Source organism: Schistocerca americana, chromosome 2, assembly GCF_021461395.2.
Source record: "Schistocerca americana isolate TAMUIC-IGC-003095 chromosome 2, iqSchAmer2.1, whole genome shotgun sequence".
Classification (NCBI taxonomy): domain Eukaryota; kingdom Metazoa; phylum Arthropoda; class Insecta; order Orthoptera; family Acrididae; genus Schistocerca; species Schistocerca americana.
Window position 1 is genome coordinate 398,186,451 of NC_060120.1, and position 25,120 is coordinate 398,211,570.

The 25,120-nt window shown below is 41.5% G+C and overlaps 2 protein-coding genes across 3 annotated transcripts in view; one reads left to right on the forward strand and one right to left on the reverse strand.

Annotated features, from left to right (window-relative positions):
• LOC124589661 (NADPH:adrenodoxin oxidoreductase, mitochondrial) overlaps positions 1–14,446 on the reverse strand; it is a 72,344-nt gene extending 57,898 nt beyond the window's left edge. The window contains exons 1-3 of one of the 2 annotated variants that reach the window (XM_047131579.1): positions 14,212–14,446; positions 13,623–13,764; positions 13,317–13,535 (exon numbers count right to left, since the gene is read on the reverse strand). In XM_047131579.1, the coding sequence (XP_046987535.1) occupies positions 13,317–13,535; positions 13,623–13,764; positions 14,212–14,222 (372 nt within the window). In that variant the 5' untranslated portion in view covers positions 14,223–14,446. Of the gene's footprint in view, positions 1–13,316; positions 13,536–13,622; positions 13,765–13,871; positions 14,018–14,211 lie in introns of those variants that run through there. The other variant, XM_047131577.1, reaches the window with a different exon arrangement.
• Positions 14,411–25,120, forward strand: part of LOC124589684 (origin recognition complex subunit 4) — a 96,679-nt gene continuing 85,969 nt past the window's right edge. The window contains exons 1-3 of the mRNA XM_047131580.1: positions 14,411–14,570; positions 14,719–14,929; positions 20,682–20,856. Coding sequence (XP_046987536.1) covers positions 14,720–14,929; positions 20,682–20,856 — 385 coding nt within the window. The 5' untranslated portion in view covers positions 14,411–14,570; position 14,719. The remainder of the gene's footprint in view (positions 14,571–14,718; positions 14,930–20,681; positions 20,857–25,120) is intronic.

Genomic DNA, 25,120 nt, shown 5'->3' on the forward strand with positions numbered 1-25,120 from the left:
CGGACAGGACCAAGGGCCGGGCATCGGATCCCCTTCGCAACTACCATGCCTTGCGCCTTCGTTTGTCTGTTCGTGAGGGTGTTGTTCTTCTGGCCACGGATGGCGCATCTCCACGGGTTGTGGTGCCAGCCTCTCTTCGCAAAGGTGTTCTCAAACTATTGCATGAGGGCCATTGGGGGATTTCTCGGACTAAGTCCCTGGCCCACAGGCACGTTTATTGGCCCGGTATTGATTCGGACATCGCCCACATGGTCGCTGCGTGTGGTCAGTGTGCTCAACAACTGGCTGCACCCCGTACAATGCCCTCTCCGTGGCCTGATCCAGCGCAGCCGTGGGAACGAGTGCACGCTGACTTTGCCGGCCCCTTCCTCGGCACTTATTGGCTACTGTTGATTGACGCCTTCTCGAAGTTTCCGTTTGTTGTTCAATGTCCGTTGCCCACCACTGCGGCGACGACGCTGGCTTTGTCCAAAATCTTTGCGCTAGAAGGTCTTCCATCCACGATTGTCACGGACAATGGCCCTCAGTTCTCTTTGCAGGCCTTCCGTGATTTTTCTACTGGACAAGAGATTCATCATGTTACGGCAACGCCCTTCCATCCGCAATCGAATGGGGAGGTCGAGCGCCTTGTCCGCACTTTCAAAAGCCAGATGAAAAAATTCCTTAGTGATTTTTCCACAGATGACACTCTGTTGCAATTTCTGAGTTCTTATCGCTTCACGCCTCTGGGTGATCGCAGCCCGGCTGAACTCTTGCATGGCCGCCAACTGCGCACTCTACTGCACCTGCTTCACCCTGTCAGGCCTTGTACTGTGTCCCCTAGTGCGGGAAAATACTCAGTGGGCGCCGACGTGTGGGCACGAGGGTATGGATCTCGCCCTAAATGGATTCCAGGGGTGGTCCAGGCTCTTCGCGGCCGCCGGCTTTGTGAAATACGTATGGACGACGGCATGGTTGTTCGCCATTACGACCAGATGCGCCCACGAGTGGTGGCCACACCGGTGCCATCGCCCCTTCTTTCGCCTTCACCAGCCCGAGAAGCCAGTCCTGTCGCTGCTGCTGATCTTCCGTGCGTGTTGCTGCAGCCGCCATCGCTACCGTTTCCGAGTGCGCCGGAACCGGCCCCAGGCGCTACGCAGCCTTCTCCGGGACCCATCTCGCTGGAGCACACCCCCGGGTCCACGACACCTATGGATGCTGCTCCGGAGTTTTCACCCATCATCTCGTCCAGGAGGCACGTTCCACGCGCCAGCTTCCGTCCTGGACACTTTCGACCATACTCTCGTGTTTATCCGCGGGATCTTCTCGGGGCCTCCCCAGAGGCCATGGATGTCTCCGCACTATCCGTGTCTCCCAGGAAGTGAGTGTTTTTTTTTCCAAGGGGGGAAAAGTGTTGTGACAGTGCCACGAGATTTAAAAGCGCCGCTACGTCAGTACGCGAACACGGCGATAGAGGCGCTCCGCAGCTCGGCCGAGCGCGGGAGCGCCACCTGGCTATGAACGGCGCCAACCGCATGTCACGGCACGGCAGTCGAATGACAGATACGGAGTTAGTAGCATCTAACCCGCTAGTGTTTCTACTTCTGCATATCCACGCAATTTATTAGTGATTAAAGGTTATAACACTTTTCACACCCCACCTCAGGTGCCCAACTCACAAACATGTAGAAGACATCCACATATTCACATCCCACCTCAGTTGCCCAACTCACAAACATTTAGAAGACATCCACATACATTTATATGGATAACATTAGATGCAGAAAGTTGGAGGCACATAAATTCCTTGAAAGGAATGCCCACATGAAGGGCATTTGGCCATCGTCTACCACTAACATTGCCAAATTCCACTAAAAGACATTCTAACCCCATGAAGATACAGGATAAAATCCAGGAAAAAGAAAAAAAGGAAAGCAGAGCAGCATTTAACAAAGTATCAGCTTCCCTGGTATTTTTATTACATTGAGAGAAGTTTGATAATTTATTGTTAACACAGTGCAGTGAGCACCGAGTTTGTTCTTAAAAACTGTTTCTCTTTGTTAGTTATACCTTAATTCGTTGAAGGTAACTGGGGGTTCCTTTGACGGTGAGATATAAGAGCACAAACAAATAAAAGAACAGCAGAAGTCCTAAATTTTTCATGTAATCAAAATAAAATTGCATTGTATATTGACAACTGCACATCATAGTAGATGGCACAATAGAACTACTGATTCTCACTATGATACAAAATTAAAATTAGAGAGAATTGTATCTGCCAGCATCCTGTGTATGGACCTGTAGGGACTGAGAAGACAAGATAAGCCTGAATGAGATTTTCACTCTGCAGCGGAGTGTGCGCTGATATGAAACTTCCTGGCAGATTAAAACTGTGTGCCCGACCGAGACTCGAACTCGGGACCTTTGCCTTTCGCGGGCAAGTGCTCTACCAACTGAGCTACCGAAGCACGACTCACGCCCGGTACTCACAGCTTTACTTCTGCCAGTACCTCGTCTCCTACCTTCCAAACTTTCAAGATAAGCCTAATTACATTGCACACAGACCACAAATTGAATGGGAAGAAGCCCTAACAAGGTGTACAAACGGAAGTACCCTCTGCAAAGCATTTCAGACTCATTTGCTGTTCTATCCATTGCCTCCTCCCCCTCTCCCTATCCATCGATGAATCAGGCCAATACTGCTCCACAACAACATGATTATCATGCAGGGCAGACTAACAGTGGGGGCTGAAAACAATTTCCTACCCCTTATGTGTAGGCTGACTTGCACAGCACATCGTTAAGGCAGGCGGATAATGTTCCCACAGGACACGTGCAGGACAACCTATAAATCAGGGGCCTAAAAAGTGCTTGCTGGATCTCCATTCTTACTGGAGCTAGGAAGTTATAAGCCCCATAGTGGTACTAACACCTGTGATGTTTGCTGTCCGTGTACTAAATTTGGTTGAAACCAATCCAGAAGTTTGTGACGATATCTTGGACATACATACTTACAGTCTGATATTAGATTTTTCTGTGTGGCTTCACCTGTGTACATACAATGCACATAACTCTTGGTTCATCTCCTCTTCCCCCTCTCTGCCCATTACCTCCTTGCCTCCTTATCTGTCCGTCTTCCCTTCTCACCTCTTAGCCTGTCTCCTCTTTCCTCCTTTCTTTCTGTCCATCTCCTACTCTCCTTTTCCTGTGTCCATCTCGCCCTCTCCTCTCTCTGACCATCTCCTCCACCTCCTCTCTCTCCATCCATTTTCTCCTCCCCCTTCATCTCTATACATCCCCTCCTGCCCCCACTCTGCCTATCCATCGCTTCCTGCCCTCCTCCTCCTCCTCCTCCTCCTCCTCCTCCTCCATACACCTCTGCCCCCTCTCATCCTACCCATGCCCTCCTGCCCCCTTTCTCTCCATCTCCTCTATCCATTTCAAGCTTCCCCCAGGCTCGCCCATCTGGCGTCACAATGTATTAATACTATACTGTCATGCTGCAAAGCGTACTATGTCATCCTAGCCAGACATGAAATGAACATAGCATTTATATGTATGTATAAAGGGGATGGAAACATGTAGGTATTTCACACTGGATGAATACAACGGTACAACCTGTGGTAAGAGCCTGGCTTATGTCTGGCAACCTCATGACATGACGCATGCTCCAGCTGCGTAATAGCAATGCATGTAGTGCACACTTGTTGTGATGTACTGATGGTCATCACTTGGAAATCACACACTGTTGTCTGCAGAAGGCTGGGGACGATTGTGTGTATGCTGGGGGGAGGCAATACATCCATGTATTGTGGTTGCCTACCCAATTCTACATAAGGAGACTTGTGTAGGTTGCCCTGCAAAGAGATGGATACTATTCCCAGCAGGACAGCTGATACGCCAGGGGCTTAAAAATGTTGCATGTCTCTATCTCTGTAAATATTAGAGCTAGAGCATTGTAGACCCCACTATGATGGTCCTCTTGGGACAAGCAATCTGTGTGCCAAATTTCGTCCACTTTGGTCCAGGGGCCTGGCAGGATTTCCCAGTCATACACACACATTCTCAACTTTATTTATATTAAGACTAGCCTTTTCCCTGAAGCCTCGCCAGCATATGTGTATGTCACATATAATGTGCACATCTCTTGGCCCATCTCCTCCTCTCCTCTCTCCCTGACCAACACCTCCTCACCTCCCTATCCATCCATTTCATTCTCCCATCTCTCTCTGTCCATCCCCTTCCCTTTCCTGTCCATCTTGTCCTCCACCCACTCTCTCTGTCCATCTTCTATTTCCCTTTCCTCTCTGTCTTTACATCTTTTTTTTGCCCCTTCTCTACCTACCCATCCCCTCTTACCTCTCTCTCTCCCTCCATCTCATCCTCTGTTTATCTAAACCTTCCCCAGGCATGCCCATCTGCACATGAACCCCCTTCCAAAGAAGTCAATAAAGCAGGCTGATATTACAAGTTTGGTTTGAAAAGTTCTCAGAATCACCACGAGAGGTCAGCACTAGCGCAACGACTTGTTCACATGATATTCATTGGACTGTTGCCTGTAAACACGTGCCACCTCAGGGCTTTTGGAAGCTGTGGTGGTGACGTGCTCTGTCGTTGTTCCCACATAGTGATTTGTGAAGATGGAAAAAAAATCAAGATTCGAGCAGTGATTAAGTACTTCGTAAAGAAAGGTGTGAAAGCAGAGGACATTCATTCGATTTCCAGAATACACTGGCAGACTCTGCTCCTTCATTCCATCTGTTGCCAAGTGGACAAACAAATTTAAATTTGGTTAGAAGAGCTTAGATGATGATCCATCCAGTGGTCAGCCAAGATGTGTCACTACTCCAGAAATCATTGCAAAAGTGGTCATGGAGGATCACCAATTGAATTTGCATGAAATTGCTCACACTTGCAAGATGTCATCTGAAAGGGTATATCACATTTTAACTGAAGAATTAGAAATGAAAAAATTATCTGCAAGATGGGTGCTGCGACTCTTGACACTGGATCAAAAGCGCATGAGAATGGACATATTGGAACAATGTTTTGCTCATTTTAGGAGAAACGAACAAAATTTTTTGCTCCAGTTTGTGACCACAGATGAAACTTGGGTGCACTACTACACCCCAAGACAAAAAAACAGTCAAAGCAGTGGAAACATGCTGATTCCCCAGCACCAAAGAAAACAAAGACAATTCCTTCAGCAGGAAAGATCATGGCATCAGTGTTCTGGGATGCGAAGGGGATTCTGTTTGTAGATTGCCTCCCCACTGTGCAAACAATTGCTGGAGAATGATATGCTAACCTCCTGGACAAATTGCAACAAAAGATACATGAAAAAAGACCAGGTTTAGCAAGGAAGGAAGTCATCTTCCATCAAAACAATGCACACCCACACACACATGTGCCATCGCCATGGCAAAATACATGAACTAAGGTATGAATTGTTGCCGCATCCACCTTATTCACTTGATATGGCTCTGTCAGGCTTCCAACTTTTCCCAAAACTGAAAATTTTTCTTGGTGGACAAAGATTCACTTCAAACGAAGAACTGATAGCTGAAGTTGACAACTATTTTGCAGGCCTGGAGGAAACTCACCATTGGACCAAGTGCATTAATCTAAATTAAAAAATGTTTCAATGATGTAAGTACTTTTTTCTATTATGTTCCAAGAACTTTTCAAACCACCCTCATACTTCCACTACACATCTGTAATGTACACAGCCTATATGCCAAGAGCTTGTTAACCCTCGTTTTCCCCATTACATGTAGGCTGCCATGTGAAGCAGGCTGATACTACTCCAACACAACATGCCTGTTCTGCTGGGCAACCTACACATTTGGGGCTGAAAAACCATTCCTTGCCCCTGACATGGAGGCTGCCCTTCAAGCAGGCCAAAAAGACAGGTTGGTACTAATCATACAGAGAACAACTGTTGTGCAGGACAGCCTATACAGTAGGGGTCTGGTAAAGACCTTGCATGTCTGTATCTCTGTAAATATTAGTGCTGGAGTGTTATAAATCACCCTATGTTGGTCCTCTGGGGACAGGGGATTTGTGTACCAAATTTGGACAACTTCAATCAATGGGCCTGATACGAGTTATTATCCATACATATATACTGTACATATGATCACTTTTGTGACCAGTCTGTATGATGGTGGATTATGTGTTGGGTCTGGTGCTTTGGTGGAAATGATGTCATAAATACTGAATGGATGGATTATGTTTATTAACCACAGTAAGTTATGAGAGTATGGTAGTCCACATTTTTCCCATTCAGTTGTGTGCATCCAGTAGACCACTGGGCCACATATGGTGCCTGGAGATGGCGGTGTGAACCATAAGGTGGTATGCATAGAATACCACTGCAATCACCTGCTACTGCCTCGTCCCATCAGAAAAAGGGTTAGCTTGCAGGAAGCCAGAAAGGAGCTATCATTTATTTGGGGGGGGGGGGGGGGGGGGGGGTACAGCACACTGTCATATAATCAGTGCAATTCATATGTGTGTGTGTGTGTGTGTGTGTGTGTGTGTGTGTGTAATCCTGTGCAGCATCAATGTAGAATGGTGTCCAGACATTAGTGCCATCTGTGTATATAACCACTGCAATCTCAGGCAACTTAGAAGAATTGCATTTGCATTGTCTATTTGCCTTGAGGATCTTCTCAGCTAGGAAACGCTGTTGTAGGTAATTGGGTGCATAGCCTTCAGGTGCAACACGAACCTTACCCAGTGATATAGCAACACGGACCTTACCCAGTGATATATCTGCCTCTGTATCTAGAAAGTGATGCCCATTGCAGTGTGCATACATGATGCTATTGTACCAAATATGTCGTCATCTGGAATACTGCTTTACACTTTTATATGTGCAATAAGAAATGTCTCAACTGTTGTTTGTCCTGTTGTGTAAAAGTATGTAATTTGGCTGGTGGTGGACCACAGTATGGCAGTTTAGCCTGGCCATTCCTACAACAAGTGCCACGTGGTTTGGCAGGAAACCATTTTAAACCACGATGTGAACATAGTTCTGACATTTCACCCACATGAAAACCTGATACCACTGCATATATTTCACAAGGTATGTAATGAGAGCCAGCATGGAGGTGTGGATGTGCTGCTGCCTAATGATCCCTTATGTTTTCGAGGCACCTCAAGCCTTAGCGGAGTCCCATGTGCTTGTGTGTGGGAGACATACTCTCTTAGCTAGCGAAGCCTTGCAGTACTGTCATCAGCAGACTTGAATGTTCTGCGTATTGCTGCAGTTGATAGGTTGTGTGTGTTGCAGTAACAGAGTTGCAAAGTGTGTTCAGGTCCATGACAGGACATATCAATGCCAATCAGCGGCATGGCACAGTGTACTACACCTACGTAATGAATGTGGCATTTTTACATAGGTATAATGAGGATGGAAACTTGTAGGTATTGCACATTGGATGAATACAGTGGTACACACCTGTGCTAAAAGCCTGGCATATGTCAAGCGACCTCACAAATGGGGCACACACTGCACGTGTAATCCCAAAGCAAGTAGTGCACTTGCTGCGATGTACTGATAGTCATCACTCAGAAATGACACATTATTGTCTGTGGAAGGATGGGGGAAGGCAATACATCCAAATATGGTGGGTTGCATAGCCATTTAAACTAAAGGGGCCAGACGTGCAAGCCCACATAACATACGTGTCATGCAAGGCAGCCTATATGCCAGAGGCTTAAAAATGTCACAGGTTTGCAACTCCATAAATATTAGAGCTAGAGCATTATAAACCTCCCTATGTTGGTCCTCTAGGGGCAAGAAGTTTGTGTGCCATATTTGGTCCACTTCAGTCCAGAGGCCTGCAGATCTTCCTGCATTTCATTAGATGTCTGACATTGCAACCTTCTGCAGACAACTACCTGGTCTCTGAAGAGCCTCATGGAGCTCCCAACATTATCTACAAGATTATTTATATACAGTCACTTGAAGAACCCCTGAAACTGCCCTTACATCTGCTAATTTTATTCCAATAAGAATGATGTGTTGAGTCCTATCTACTAGGAAATCTTGAGTCCAATTCCAAATTTGGTCTAATACTCGGTAAGCTCATACTTTGTTCACTCAACAACTGTGTGGAATGTATCAACTGCATCATGGAAGTCAAGGAACACATCAAGATGGGCACTTCTGTCTGTGGTGCTACGGATTTCATTGACGAACAGAGCACATTTACAAGATCAATGGTGATTTTTAAAGTGGAGGTTTTCGGTCTTCAAAAATGTCGTAATGCATGAGCATAAAACACATTTCATAATTTTGCTATAGTTTGATGGAACCGATATAAGCCTATAATTGTGTGCATTTGTTCAAAAACCCATCTTGAAAACATAAATGATCTGCACTTTTTATAACTCCTTGATACCCTTCAGTGCTCCAGCAACCAAAGTGAAACTGCTGCTAGAAGGGAAGCAGATGCTTTCATACAATCTCTGTAGAATTCACAAGTATCTTATCTAATCCAGATGCCTTTCCACTCTTGGTGCTTTTAGTTGATTTTCTGTTTTATGATCATTATATAAATATCTACAATTTCGATGTTCGGACAATGGTTGAAGGATGGAAACATAGACAAAATTTCTCAAGACTGAATTCAGTATTTTGTTTCAGTGTCAGTATGGTCACTTATGACTAATTAGATTATTTTCATCCATTTACTGACTTTACATACAACTACAACATTTCAGGGTTTCTTTTTTCCCAAATTAGATGGCAAAATTTTACATTTGAATTTAACACTTTCTCACATTGCTCTCCTTGGGCTCATTGTGGCTTTCTTAAAGAGGTGGTACCTAGTTAGTTTACATCATTTAGTTGACAAGTGTTTACAAGAAGAAGTGAATTGTAATTGTTTATTTACATGATTTTTGAAGAACTATCAATTTTATTGTGAGAGTATACATATTTTCCAGTCACTAGTGTAGTATGAACTGACCTCTTTATGATTAAAGCACTATGTTATCTTACAGGAGTGCTTGAGGATGTTCACCTTGAGCAACACTAGACTCACTTGGTACATACATAACACAGGATTGGCACATTTTATCTCTACATTACATTTTATCGCTAATTAATGCAGTGGTATGGTCAGCGATGGATAGGCTAAGGTTAACCAGTATGTTGATATCAAAGGTCACCTAATCTTCACCTGTGACTAAATGTTCCACTCATAAGCTTCAGCAAATGTGGACACTGTGTTTGGAGTGATGAGGAGCCATCACTCAGTGTGATGAGTGTCTCACTCAGGCATTTGCATGCTAAAACTTTCTGTGCTTTGTCCAGAAACAGATCTCTCCAGCTTTATCCCCATGCACAGCTAACACTCCTTGCTCACTTGTTGAATAGCCACAAAGGGATGGCCCTTTGTCATCTTGGTTATCAGATCATCTTACAACTTTCCTGCAACCAATGGCTGTGAATTAGCTATCCAGCCAGGTGGTCACTGCTAAACAGTGGTAAAAGGCCAACTGATTCTGATTTTTATGAAGTGCTTAAGAAGACCAAACAGCTAATTTCATCAGTCTTCTATTCAACTCCCAGGACAGAAGCAGCACCGAGCGAGGTGGCGCAGTGGTTAGACACTGGACTCGCATTCGGAAGGACGACGGTTCAATCCCGCTTCCGGCCATCCTGATTTAGGTTTTCCGTGATTTCCCTAAATCACTCCAGGCAAATGCCGGGATGGTTCCTCTGAAAGGGCATGGCTGACTTCCTTCCCCATCCTTCCCTATTCCGATGAGACCGATGACCACGCTGTCTGGTCTCCTTCCCCAAACCAACCAACCAACCAACAGAAGCAGCAGTGCACCCAATCTGTCTGTATACAGAGTAAAATCTGTTGGCAAATGTGAGAAAGCATTCTAAATGTTTGTGTAGCATGTATCCGAGGCAGAACAGGGGAACCAGTCCAGAATTCACCTGGTGGGATGTGGAAAATTGTCTAAAAACCATGTCGAGGCTGGCTGCCACACCAGTCTCCCACCATTAACCCGCTGGGCAGATTCGATGTAGGACCAACATAATTCCACTCCTGGAAGCATTTGCATTAACTCATCTGCCTACCCGGGTGGGCAATAGGCCAACTAAATCATATGATTACGTAACATGCTGAGCAACATAATGTGGTTAACCTGAACAGTTGCTTCACAATTCATGCACTTTGAATTCTTGCCCAAAATACCTGTTTTCTGAATTTGGCAAGTGGGAACTTCCCCTGCTGCATAGGCTTTGTTCTTGCAACCACTCATGCCTTAATATTCACTTGTCTCTGTCCTCCACCTGCATTCCACTATATCTTCCTGTTGCCAACTCATTCCAACCTTCTGGACCCAAGACCACCTCTTTCTCCTCCTTTTACTTTTCTATTCCACCCTAGCTCACTGTCTGAAATCTTTGCTTCCATCTTTTTCCTGCTCTGGCTCCTCTGTACCCCCTCGTTCACTACCTTTGTCTATACATGATCCCTCCTGTTGCCAACTCATTCCAACTTCCTGGACCCAAAACCACCTCTTTCTTCCCCTATTACTTTTCTATTCCACTTTAGCTCACTGTCTGAAACTTTTGTTACATCTTTTTCCTACTCTGGGTCCTCTATACCCCCTTTCTCACTTCCTTTCTCAGCCGGCCGCGGTGGTCTCGCGGTTCTAGGCGCGCAGTCCGGAACCGTGTGACTGCTACGGTCGCAGGTTCGAATCCTGCCTCGGGCATGGATGTGTGTGATGTCCTTAGGTTAGTTAGGTTTAAGTAGTTCTAAGTTCTAGGGGACTGATGACCACAGCTGTTAAGTCCCATAGTGCTCAGAGCCATTTGAACCATTTTGAACTTCCTTTCTCTCTAAATTATCCCTCAGCAATCCTAGCCCTTTCACTGTACACACCACCATGTTCCAGAACCACAATCTTTCTTAACCCCCCTCCTAGCATTGTCACATTTCACCCCTCCTACTTCCCTACAAGCCACCTGAGCCAAGATTGCTACTCTGCCATTCAGAGAGTAGTGTCAGAAGCTCAGCATGCCCCTATTACATGAGTATTGATTTATCCTGATATGAAAATTATATTATATCCTAAATTTTCTAACAATACAACATTAAATGTAAAATTCACAAAAAGAGAGATGGGCTGGTCAGTACCTACTTTCATCTGGTGCAATTCTTGGCATAGCTAACAGAACACTTAAAAAAAATATACAAGCACACGTTCCCACTTCAGGCAGGAAAGTGAAATTCCTTGGAGGAAAATGGAGAAGGCACAAATGACCTGCTTCTCTTATCTGTCCCTCTCCCTCCATGAATTCCTCTCTCCTTCCTGGAGAATAAAACTGTGGTCACAAATGCTAGTAGTCCTGTTATCTATATATATTCTTGTGTGTTTATAGTAACTGTACTGGAAGCTAATGCTCCTAGAAGTAAGCACAGGTCAGTCCATCGGTTTCATTGATTGTTTAAATGTCAACAGTCATGAAGATTTTATTTTGGTTGCTTCCTTCCCAGCAACTTTCTCCTCTTGAGCAGAAAAAACATAATTTTACCATGGAACAGATTATTTCTTTAATGGTGTGTGCTAGGGAGAGAGATAGGTAGTATTGGTGAATTATGAAATGCTGCCATTAAGGTTTGCAATGAAGAAAAATTAGGGATGAACACCCTGTCAGTGATGGGGTCATTAGACAGAAATCACAAACTCAAGTGGGGGATGGATACCAGCCACAGCCATTTCAAATCATCAGTCCCAGAAATTGAATTAGAAAAGCCACTGAAAATCTAAATCTGTATGATTGGATGTGGATTTTAACCCTGTTACTCCCAAATGTAAGCATAATCTGCTTGCCATTGCACCACCTTGTTCTGTAACTTACATTTGGATGCAATAACATTTTCATTTGCACTTGGATCTTCATATGAATAATTGTAAAAACAAACAATAATAGATCTGATCAGTGATGAATTGAGGTAGTATGACTTATTTCTGACCTTTTCCAGAGTGCAGCAAAATAGTGTGACACTATATTACCAAATAATTTGTATTACTGGCTCTCCTCTAGTATAATGGTTACCTACCACTCATCTATGGTAGTACATGTGCTACTGTATTATACTACACTTCTCAGAAAATTACTTCATAATGTGTAATGATGATACATCTGACACCTGAAACATTTTACTGCATCACACATATAAATATATACATTAAGTATATATAAAAAAAGATGTTTTATTGTATTCAAGTAAACAAATTGCAAGGCAAAATCATTGACCTCTTTAGTTTTACATTGTCTGTAGTTTTTGATAATCCATTCAGTAGTTTTTCTCTTATTGCTCTTCTTGAAGTTAAAAAAAGGCATTAATAAGCATTATGTTTTAGGAATGGATCCAAATATGTTTTAAACAGATGTTTGTTCTGGATCCCCCTGTCTATTTTGACTGATTTGAATCTTCCTGGCAGTTTCAAACGGTGCACTAGAGTGGACCTAAACCTGTGACCTTTGCTTTCATGGGCAAGTGCTCCATCAAGTAGGCCATCAAATCATGACTTACAATCTGCCTCCACAGCTTTACTTCAGTAGTACCTACCTGCTAGTCCTGCAAGGTATGCAGGAGGACTTCTGTGAAGTTTGGTAAGAGCGCTAGGCTCACAATTAATGCAGCAGAACTTCTGTGAAGTTTGAAAGGGAAGTTCTAGTCCTGCAAGGTAAGAGGGAGAACTTCTGTGGAGTTTGGAAGGTAGGCATGTGGTAGTAGCAGAAGTAAAGCTGTTAGGGTGGGTCACAAGTTGTGCTTAGACAGCTAAGTCAGTGGAGTACTTTCTCACGAAAGGCAAAGGTCCAGCACACAATTTTAATCTGCTAGAAAGTTCAAACTCTACACACTATATGTTAATAAGGACTGCAATACATATGTCTGATAAGTGCTGCATCCTGCCCTGTACTTCTTTCAACGCAATTTTTCATTTAACAAGAATTTGGAGCCAGGAGAGGGAGATGGTGGGAGGGGGAGAGAGAGAGGTGGAGGGGGGGATAGAGATAGATAGATAGATAGATAGATAGATAGAGAGAGAGAGAGAGAGAATTATTTAGTTTATTAGATGGTGGAAGAATATATAAGTACATACTTCGCAAACTTCATACAATTCAATTATGACTGGTGGTCATGTACTTCATTAACTATATTTTAAGATGAGCATAATTGCAACCATGCGAAAGGAGGTACTGGTACCCACATAATGTCACCAAACTGCTCTTAAAATGAAACTGTAGACATAACTTTATTTACTTTTAAAGATGATTTACTCACAAGTAAGACAGCATGGTAAGATTGCATCAGGTCTTCCAATGAGATATCTTTCCCCAGACATACATTACCAACAAATTTTACTTGTGGAGATTGTGCAGTTTTTGTGAATGTGTTGATCACATTTTTAACTTCTGGGTGATCTGGTGCTACACCATATCTCACTAGACCAAATGGAACAGGGAGGCGTTCCAAAATATCCACCTGCACAGCAGGAACTGCCTGAAAATTAATAACATTGTCACCTCATCCATGTTCAGTAGAGACTCAATTAAAATTTATGGTACTGGTATGCAATTGAAAGATTACTTTAATGATTTGTTGGGTTGCGTAAAAACCAGCTGGGCCACTGCCAACAACACACACTTTAGGAATTGTGTGTTGTGTTGATGAATAAGTAGCATTAGTTAAGTGTAAGCAGGTGGTAACTTTTGAATATAATGATTTCCAGCTGGAATGGGAAGGGAAACAAAATTAGCCTCCACGGAACACGATACACATGCTGCAGTCTACAATATAAATACGGTATGTAAACGGCAAAACATTACGTAGGCTTACTATACTGGAGTCGTATGCGACGAATTTGTACTAAAATTGATCGGTTTAGCTTGATAGATTTTACTCAATAATATCGGTGTAGAAATTGTCATCTGTGCAAGGTGATTACGTGACCCAAGGTTTTTTTTTTTTTCCTTTTTACGGCTGCATGCAGAACATTTAGCAATGTTAATCGCAGACAAATATTAGCGCTTTAGATCTATGTACCAAAGTATTTCAGCCCTAGGATTAAACTTGCTTTATAGTTCTCATTGCGCACTAATGGCAAATATTACGTTATGGTCTGCTTATAAGCCTACTCAAATAATGAATATATGTTGAATTTGAGAAAAATTCTTACAAAAATGACATTTCTGATGCTTCTTTCAGTTTGTCAAGAACTGAATGTTTCCTCTTATTAAAAACTATTTCTTATCTGTATCCTTCGTGTGCTCATTGAAACTACACCAACTGCAGTACTACAAGGCTAACCCGATGTAAAATATCGTATTGCTTTCATAAAAACACTTTTCATGGGCATATAAGAAAACTCGCAGGTGCCTGCACACTGTCGGTACTGTACAGTGTACAGCAGATTAGCATTTCTTTCTTCCACCAATTGACTTCACTGTTGTGGTGTTGGGAGTGCTGCTTCTGTGCGCTATGGGCGGGAACGAGCAAGTCGTTCGAATAATGCAGTGAATACCGCAAGCAATTGAAGTATGTTTTGGGCCATTAATTATGAAAATAATTCATTTGTCCATTGTTAATTTAAATTTCTCCCCTTGTGTTCGACATGATATAATATTGTGCTACTTACACTAGGCCTAGTACTAGATATTTTAATATATAGGTTATGTGCTCGCAGCATGTCAGGTCAACGTAAAACAAAAAATGACGGAAGAAATTTCCACACTGCAAGAAATTTTATTAAGCAGAAAATACTGCATTCGTACGTCCCACACGAATATTATGAAGCTGCTCACAAACAGGTAGCCGATTTGTTCAAGAGAACTGTGGAAACGGGTGACAGCGATTCACTGTTGTTGGTTGGGCCCAGAGGCAGCGGGAAATCAAATGTAAGTCCTGTTTATTTATTTATTTAGCAGCTTATTAGATTAGATTAATTATTCATTCCATAGACCCATAAAAATATGATGTACATCTATGGAGTAAGTCCAAGTACATATTTGCTTTGTCAGTTTTCCAATAAAATACATTACTTTTACTGATTCTAACTATAGTTTTGCTAAGATAACTAATAAATTTCAGCCACGACATTTCTGGAAATTAATATCATAGTTACAAAATTTTAAACACTGTAAACTGAACAGATTTTATGAGGCATACGTAATCTATATACCTAAATTACAGAACATTTAATTGCAATAATTCTATGCTATGGGTCCATCATTTTATAAATATGGTATAATATAGTCACATAGCACATACATATTCTAGATCCCTTTTTGTTTACATTCATAAAAAATTTAACAGCAATAATACTGTATATAAACAAAATCTTTAGATAAAACAATGCTATTAAGAAGTTAATACATTTTACTTTTTCTCTATACCTGTATTACTATGTCTGTTTGCTTCAGTTATTTTCATTTGAAAGAAATTCTCTGACTGAATATAAAGGGGTTTCTAATAGCAGTTGTTTGATTGACTGTTTAAACTTATCCTTTGATTTGGCATTAGTGATGTGGTAAAGAGTTGTACAACTTAACTGCCACGTAACCACTGCTTCTCTCCTATTGAGTTGTTATGCTGCAGAATTCTTAATTTCTTGGTGTTTCTGGTGTGGTGGTGGTGGTGGTGGTGGTGGTGGTGGTGTGCATCTTCATTTTTGTTGGATTTGTCTTTATGATCCCAAGCAAGAAGCAGAATTTTATATATGTACAAGCTGTAGAAGGTTAGAATATTATATTTTTTGAAAAGAGGCTTGCAACTATCTCTTGATCTTTTGTTTCCTATTACTCTAATTGCTCTCTTTTGTAGTTTTAATATTTTAATTGCCTGAGTTGAGTGGCCCCAGATTTCTATGCTATAGCTCATTGTAGCATTGAAGTATGAAAAATACACCATGCACACATCATCTTCAGGTATTAATGGCTTAATTTGGCTCGTTATGTATGTCTATTCTAAAGGATAGTGTTTACTTTTCTCTGCTAGCGTGCGTGCAACATTCGTACAACAGCTTAACATGTTAAAGGTAGTCTTTGTAACATTGGGGAAGTTTTATTTACTTGTATTTTAGTATGCTCTAGATGTTGCTTTTGTAGACTTTTCTCCATACGACTGCGCAACAAACTTACAGAGATAAAGAAATGCATTTTATATTCCACCAAAGCAAACATTTTGTCAGAGATGACAAAAATTCATTATATATGTGTTACAGTAAAAATAAGAACTGTCAGCACTCTAACCCTTAGCAGTGCCAATCAGTATTTTACGCCGTAAAATTACGTAATTTATCAGGTTTCTTGGGATCATGTGAACCAGTGCTGTTTGGTCATGGAATGGTTCTGTAAATAATGTAACAAAAACTGATAAAATTCAAAATAAAATACATTAAAAATTCACAAAAATATTTACAATTATATATACAGTAAATAATACTACAATGCAAGGCTCCACGCCAGTGGTTCCCATCTTTTCTTAGACCATTAGCTAGTACCCCTCTCCCACACATTAACACCCAACTTAACTGTAGAATGGAAGACATTTCTTGGAACATTTTATTTTTAAAATTATCAAAAAGTGAATGATATTTGCACGTGTGGGGAGGGGGGGGGGGGTGTTAGAATGAATGATGAAGGAATTTGTGGTGCATTGCAAGTCCAATCCATAACTCCTTCTCAAATAAGAAAGCTAACTATCCGTGGTGGTGGACACTTGTTACAAAACATACTTCCCCCGCATTACTCATCTCCATTCCGGCACTTGCTTGAACTGCACACTGTAACCTCATTTAAAAACAAACGTGTTCAGATGTTCCTGCTATACTTACTGTTTTAAATCAATTGATTGCTGCACTCCTTACTTCTGAACTGGCAGAAATTGAATGACTTTGGGCTGTTAATGCTGTGGGTCTAATCACTCTAATAATAATTATGTAGTTACTGCTGTGTTGTGCTGTCAGTTAATTCATTTACCTGCCTCAAAGTGATAATGAAGCAATTTCTGGACTGTTGCAGTCACTATCCACAGCTTGGAATGAAGTAATTTTCTTGAGATATGTAGTATACATTACATATATGTCTCACTTTTAGCATCAGTGAGGTACGGGACAAAGCACAACATATGTGTGTAGAGGGTGAGCTGTGTAAGGAACCTATAATCTCCACTGTATTAATGCTAGTAATTGAAAGAAACTAATTATTGATAACTTACATAATCAGCATTAGAGTTTTACAAAATTGTGATAACAGTAATGATCTTTTGAAAATAATTTAGTTTTGTGACTGAAACAGAATTGAATCATTTATTTTTTACCCCTCAGAAAAATTCATTTTATCCCTCAGGGGGTAATAATTTCCCCAGCTGGGGAACCACTGCTCCACACTAAGCAAAATATTATGGTGCAAGCCACTAAATGACTGTGAAAAATTCCTGTATATAATGTGCCACAAGGAAACGTTTCAAATTATATTTGAAAATTCTAATTTTATCATTCAAATTTTTCAGTTCTGATGGAAGCTTATTGAAACTAAACCTTTTCAATAGTGTCCATTTTTCTGTGTGTTGGTTTATTTGTTGTGTATTGCATGGTTTCACAAGTATACAAACATATCTGCAATCAAATCGAAATGTCCAAATGTGAAACTCAGTCGAGCAGTTTGAGTTGATAGATATAAAGTGCTCAGATCACTGTTAATTGCTTGAAGTGGACATTCCTTAACAGTGTCACCGATTGTTTGTTCCTCTGCTGTGCAGTCACAGTCAGCAGATAAGTGCAAACTCCACTTCTTCCTTGGCTAGTCCTAATGTACTTCACCCTTGGCCAGATTTGGCGTGGTACTTCGAATCTCTCGTCCTTCTTTGTTGGATCTTGAACCAAGTGAATGTTGTTGGGTGGATGTTCATTCCAGTGTTGTCACCATTTGGAGGTCACGTCAAAAGAACTGATACATTCCAAAGCAACCCAGGGCGGTTTGCGTGATTTCAGATGAGTTCTTGGTGGCTCTTGTAGGTTATCATAGAAGGGAGAGTTCTTATGATAAGTAATATTTTTGAGCAAGTTTATCTTAGCTGCTTTCCTCCTTAGATCGTGCAGAACAATATTAGCTAAGACAGTCAACCACTGACTGGGAGTACATCGGACAGGACCAGTCATAACTCTCATGACTTCATTATGCTGCACATCAATCTTTGTCGTGTGGGCACTGTTTTCCCACACAGGAACACAATATTCTACAGCAGAATACACAAGAGCAAGTGCAGCAGAATGTGGAGTGTTGGCGTCCGCACCCCAGCGGCTTCCATCAATTTTGTACCTAGTAGATTTAGTCTTGAGGTAAGTTTCTTACGTAACTTGATGCACTGTTTGAATTCAAGGAAAAATCCAGTGTGATTCCTTGATATATTGGAATGTAGTTGTGTGGTACTTTGATTCCACTGAAAGGCACTTGTAGCTTCTTTTGGGCTTCTTTATTACTTAGGTGGAATGCAGTAACCTCAATTTTATTTGAGTTAGGCTGAAGCCTCTATTTATGGAAGAAATCTTAATTTCACCAGGTCAGCATACTCTCACAGTGCATCACCTCTTTATTCTGGGAGACTAATGATGGGTACCAGATTTTCATGGAGTCTGTGTCTGACATTTCGTGGATACGCAGATTAAACAAGATTGGGGGGGGGGGTGAGAACTGATCCCTGAGGCAGGCCATTATTTATAATTCTCCATCTGCTAGCTTGTCTGTTTAGGAACACCTTAAAGCACCTGTCAGAAAGCATGTTGTTAATTAGAAATGCCAGCTTTTGGCATGGGCTGATTTCAGTGAACTTCAACATCAATCCCTCTCTGCACAGTGTCATTAGCTGCCATAAGATCCATGAAAACTACAGATGATTTGAGATCTCCCTGAAATCCAGCTTCTAGTTAAGTTGCCAATGTTAAGACTTGGGTCGCAGAAGCTCTGATGTTTCCTAAATTCATCTTGTTTTGACAGGGGTGATTTGATCAATGACCTCTTGAATGCAATTTAGAAGAAGCCTTTCTTGTAGTTTGTACATCATGCTAAGCAGTGATACTGGTTGCTAGTGAGAAGCATTAGTTCTGCCTTTGCCTGGTTTAGGATGGCAATTATTTTAGCTTATTTGAAAAGCCTGTTTTCCAGCTCTCAGAATCTCGCTGAAAAATCCAGTGAGTCACAATTTTGTTGTAGGTCTGGTGGCTTTATGTTGAATAAAGAGGTATTATTAGGATGCAAATCATTTTTATGTCTAGTGGTCACAGAGTGAAAGTGGCAGTTCCTCTTGAATGAGTCCATTTTATTTACCACAAAACCTATTAGAACATAGATTTACAGGGATGAAAGAACTATAATTTTATGATGCGTGAACAGCAGTCTGCACAAAGTTCATGAAGTAACTTTACCATTTTTTTGTATGCTAGTATTGTTTACGAATACACAGAGTAGTCCCAAAATGAGGTGGCTACTACAAAATATAATAGAGTGGAAATACGTGAAATAGTGGAATTTATTTTAAGATAGAAACATTCTGTTTTTGCACAAGATCCTGAATGTGATGCATCCAAGAGAGCTCATTGTCTGCCTTCAGTCCAAAGAATTTAAAATACTGGATTTCACTGATTAGCAACTTGTGTCTAATATTATCAGGTCAGATTAATTGGCTGTATGCTCCTCCCTTTGTGTTAGAATTAACGTCTCAGTACCAAGACAATGTTAAGCATAATAAAACATTTAGGTTAGAGTAAGTCAACATATTCAGATAAATCCTAAAAAAAATTCTTATGGGAGCATTATTGTTGTTTTTCATCATTTTTTCCCTCTTAGTTGATATAAACTGACACTGCATTATACTCTAATTTCCTGCATGGTTCAAGTGTTTCTGATTCTGGTGATATCTTTTCTGGGCCTAACTTCTTCCACGTGTTGTAGTTAAAACAGTCACCATCCATATGGAGTTCTTGTTTTGGCTTTTGTTGTCAAATACTTCTTCTGTATGTTCATTAATGATATTGTAAATATGGAGATACCCATTATATAATTTGTCTAACTAATGTATGTAACAGCCTATTGAAATATCTCCTGACGATGCTGATAAAGGAAGTCATTGAAAGTTCGTCAATGTTGACAACCTGATGTCGCAAGAACTCCATGAAGAATTTAATCAAGAAAAATTTCTTGAGAAACTCTGTTCTCTTTCTGGGACTGGCATTCACAGTATGTCAGTGAAGTGGTACAATGGTGTAATCCAAATTGTCCATCGTTCAGATCTTTTTTCCTGGTTTACGTGGATCTTCTGCTATAACTTTTTCTCATTTTCTTAATTTCTGTCATTCTCATTTATATTTCTCAGAAAGCCACCAATGTCTGACGTACAGTTGTATCTCTCCAGAACTTGCATTTTTTCGATTTCATTCCCTTGCCTTGTTTTCACTATCAGCTTAGGACTGTTATATGCCAATTTTGATTCCCACAGTGTTTTCATCTTTAGTCAACCATCCTTTCTGTCTTCACATTTTCTGTAAGAGAAATCTAATTCCAAAAATTCAGGAGTCAGTTAACTTTCCAAATTGTGATACATTTTAACTTCGATGTTCTCAGAAAATGTTCAGCTTTGTTTTTTTTTTTCCAGTTAGTGCATACCGTTATAAAGGAGCTCCTAGAAAAACCATCATTTACAGGAGCAACGTTGATGGTGGAACTCAATGGTTTTATTCACTCGGATGAACGACTTTCACTGAAGGATATTACCAGACAACTTCATGCGGAATCGTTGGTTGGAAACAGAGAATTTAGATCAGCTGCAGGTCAGTGTGTATGTTTTGTATATTGTAATGGGTTCATATATTATCATATCAAAAAGAATAGTCAGCCTGGAAAACTATTAAATTATGTGACAGAATTGCTGATCAGTGAGGTGAGGTTAAAAAGGAAGGGCAAGTCACTCAGATCCTAGGAAGAGAAGGACCCACCTGTAGTGAGGACAGAGGTTGAGAAAGATAATGGGGTTTGCTTCAGAGAGACTAGGTAGTGAGATAGAGAGTACATTGGCAAGCACTGGGCCAGCTACATTTAAGAGATGGTAATAGGGTGGGAGGTAAAGATGGATTAAGAGGAAGAGAAAGTGAATCAAATCGTGCAGTTCAGACACAGGGAGAAAAAGAGATGGGTAGAAAACGATTTGATATAATTGGGGATGGGTGAGGGGAGAATAAGACAGAAGAGTAAAATGCAGTAAAGATAGTAACTGAGTCAGACATAAATATAAACCTTATAATAAAAATATACAATAATAGTAAGAAAAGAGGGGAGGAACTGATTGCATTTTAACAGAGTCCATTGTAGGGATGCAAAGATGTGTTGGTGATCAAGTTCCCAATTCCGGAGTTCCAGAAAACTAGCATTAACGGTGGGGAAAGGGGGGGGGGGGGGGAGAGCCACATCCCTGTGTAATGTAATAGGCATTCAGGTTCCTGGAGTCATGCTGTAGAGCAGGCTGTTCTAGTTTGAGTGTATACCTGTGGCCATAGGTTGGCAATGGTGGATAAAAGGTTGGTATGTGAGCAGTTAGGCACCAAGGTCATAGCCTGTGAGATTATACTGCCTCAGCCAAATGGCTTGCGCATGTGTGAAACACGTGCAATGGGTCTGCTTGGTGGTAGCCTATACTATCAGCACTTGCCCTCTAGCAAGTTGAGGGGCACTTGGAGGTGGCCTTGCCCCATGGCGCAGGTTTGGAACCGTCTTTTGTAGAGCATATTCAGTAACTGAGTGCTGGGCGTCACCAAGACGGACATTTCTTCTATGCCCATTCAAGCACTTGGCCAGTTTAATTGTGATTACTATATAAAAATCTGTTTGGTGGACATAAGTTAGTTGATAAACAACATGTGTAATATCACATGTTGCTCTGCCTTGTGTAGTGCACCGCCATATATGTTCAGAAATGCACAAAGTGGGAAGTAGATTGAAGCAGCAGCAGCCAAAGGTGAGTGTCGAGGCTATGCCTTAGAAAATATAACACAGCCTTCATAATCTTGTGAGGCGAACCTGTCTGGCAAGGCGTGGGAACAGATGACACAGCAGTGCCTAAGCAAAAGAAAGTGGAAGCCTTTCCACACCGGCAGCTGTGGAAGTGTTTAGCAAGCAATCACAGCCTGCAAGTGTATAAATACTTAACCATTTTGTATTAAAGTCACTTGTGTTAGTATCACAGCTGTAGCAGCACAGGGGCTGTGACATTTGGGCCATCATCCAGAATGCTGTTCCGGGACCACAGTTTGAATCTGTCAGGGCAGCCTGCCCTAAGATCGTCGAGCACAGAGCTAGAGCAACCACACTGGGTCCACTCAGCCTCTGGAAGCAGCGCACTGACCATCAGCCCAAGTCAGTGGCTCTTAGCCATTATGTCACCTGCCACTGCTGATGGCCAGCCTCATGCTGCACATTCAGTTACAGCCAGCCATAGCTGCTAGAACACAGAGTTGTCACAAGTAGCAGCATTTGTGTAATGCGCCACTGCTCGGCATACACAGTGCTCTGTCAGCACTGCTGGACAATACCCACACGGATGACCATGGAATACTGCAGCCACACATTCACTGTCTGTAATGAACCACAGTGGCAAGCTGCAACGAAGTAATAGGGGATTCCTGACTTTTTGATGGATGCTGCAAGCCCCCCCCCCCCCCCCCCCCCCCCCACACACACACACACACACACACATGCACACCATTTCCACCACCACCATCACCAAGATTTACTAGTGATAAACTGGAGTAGGTGGCATTTGGTGGGTGAATGGAGCAGATTTTACAGTGGTGACAATTACAAGGAATGGAATTTTGTGGTAGGGATAATGATTTGACTAGGTTGTTGTGGAAGCTAGGAAGATGATGGAAGGTGTATTGGTGTGGGAAGAATATAAGGGAGCAGGATCTCATTTCAGTGTTTGACTTGAGAACAGCAGCATAGCCATGGCAGAGTGATTTATTGAGGCGTTGAAATTCTGGGTAGTACTGGATGACAAGTGGTATACTTCTGAGCCATAATCCACCCAGGAGCTGTATTATTCAGAGGGTGAGGTGAGGATACAGCTCACGAGATTTGTTTGTGAATTAAGATATGTGGAGTAGTTGCGGGAGAGGAATGGCTTACTATAGAGAGTATTTGTGAGAGATTTGGTGGCGGAGCAAATTTCTATGTTGTAGGTGCCTAGCCCATAGGGACAGGAGCTTTTGATTTGAAAGTCATGGTGGCTGTTAAGGTGTGTTGCTTACTTTTATATAGATACAATTTGGATGGGAGCATCAGTGGTGTACAAGTTAACATGAAGAAAGGTAGCTTTGAATTTGGAAAAGAACATGTGAAGTTGAGATAGGGTGTTCAGCTCTTGCAGGAGTTCTTTTTCACCATGAATCCAGAACACACAGATAAAAGAGATAGCATTATAGAATTGAGAGGCTGCATGTATGTGGGGAAACTTGTGTGAAGCGAGATCGCATTGGTAGTGAGATCCTGTTTCCCTTATATTCTGTGTAATTAGTTGAGGAGTAGGGCATTCATATGCTGTTCTCAAGTCAAACCTTGAAATGAGATCCTGTCTCCCTTATATTCTGTGTGATTAGTTGAGGATTAGGGCATTCAGTTTTGGGGAAGGGGATGTCTAGTCAAAGATCTCCTCATTCACCTGTAATCTCATCTGGAGATACCACTTAACCACCTAATGCCAACCAATAATCAGCAGACTGAATATCAAATCCTGCCGAGAACAGTTCCAACCCAAATCACAAAGCAGCCTTCCTCCTCTTCTCCAAAACCAACCCCTCCAGGCATTTAAGGAATTCCTCTCATCTCTCATACCGGAGTCTTTCTCAGTTCTTCCAGAAATATATCACAAAAACCCAAACATTACTGAAAATAAACTACTGTAGTACTTGACCATGAGGAACATGCGACACAGGTGCATCGTCAGTTCTCGGACACTTATACAAAACTGTTTCTAGTGTTCCTCACTCAATCTGAATAATTTTGCTTACATATGTGTCTGTTGGCAGTATTTAATATTAGACCTTGTTAAGGTAAGGTCTGAAGATTAATTCAGTCTTGTAATTCAAATATAATTTGACAGTAACATTTCATTCAAATTTTCTGTATTGTTCTTTCAGCTGTTATGCTGGAATAGAAGTCACAATTTTCCATCTAATCTTTAGCTTCTTAACTTTGTGTGAACTGATTGAGTGTTGGCAGGGAACAGATACACAACTGTAAATTCTTGTACTGTGGGTATGCAAACATTTACAAATATACTTCCAGGATCCACAGAGGAAAGAAATGCTGGTATTAAGTTTCCAAAAAAAATTGATTAGGGAAATAGACAGCAGGAATGTACGATGGGAAGAGAGAGTTCTGACAGGTGAAAGTAAGGTTTGCAGTGATTGGATACATTTACCTGCATACTCCTCAGTCCATTAAACGGGTATTGCACGACAGAGTCTGCAGCGAATGGTATTGGTCTAGCACTACAGCCATCTAGTGGTAGAACGGGTGAAACTATGAAAACTAGCAGACACATTATGTGCGCACCAGAATATAGAGCATATCTAAACTGCTGTCAAGTCTGCGCATGCGCACTAGGTAGCGATGACCCGCGCATGCAGAGAAGGGGGTACTGCAGTAATTTCTGCTTATTAATTGCTTATAGCTCGGCGGCTAGTAGCTAATTTCAGATTTTTGTTCTGAGGATTTTCCGCGTTATTTTCAGTAAGTAGGTTTTCCCCAGTAGACTTTCTTTTATACTAACTGTTTGTGAAAACATTTTTTCTTTTGATTACTTCGTATTTTAGAAATGAAATGGTGCAAAGATAAGTTAAGCGTCTAAATTCAGGCATACAACAAGGAAAGATGTCCGTACACACCTGCTGTATCATAATACGATATGCTGGCAATTGTTTCTTTCTAAGCAATATGCATTTAACACCACATAGTGATTTTCGATTTGCGTTGTAATGCCTTAGCTTACGAAAGTTCATGTTTGATTTGATTGCATCTCTTGCTTTATTTTAGCATGTC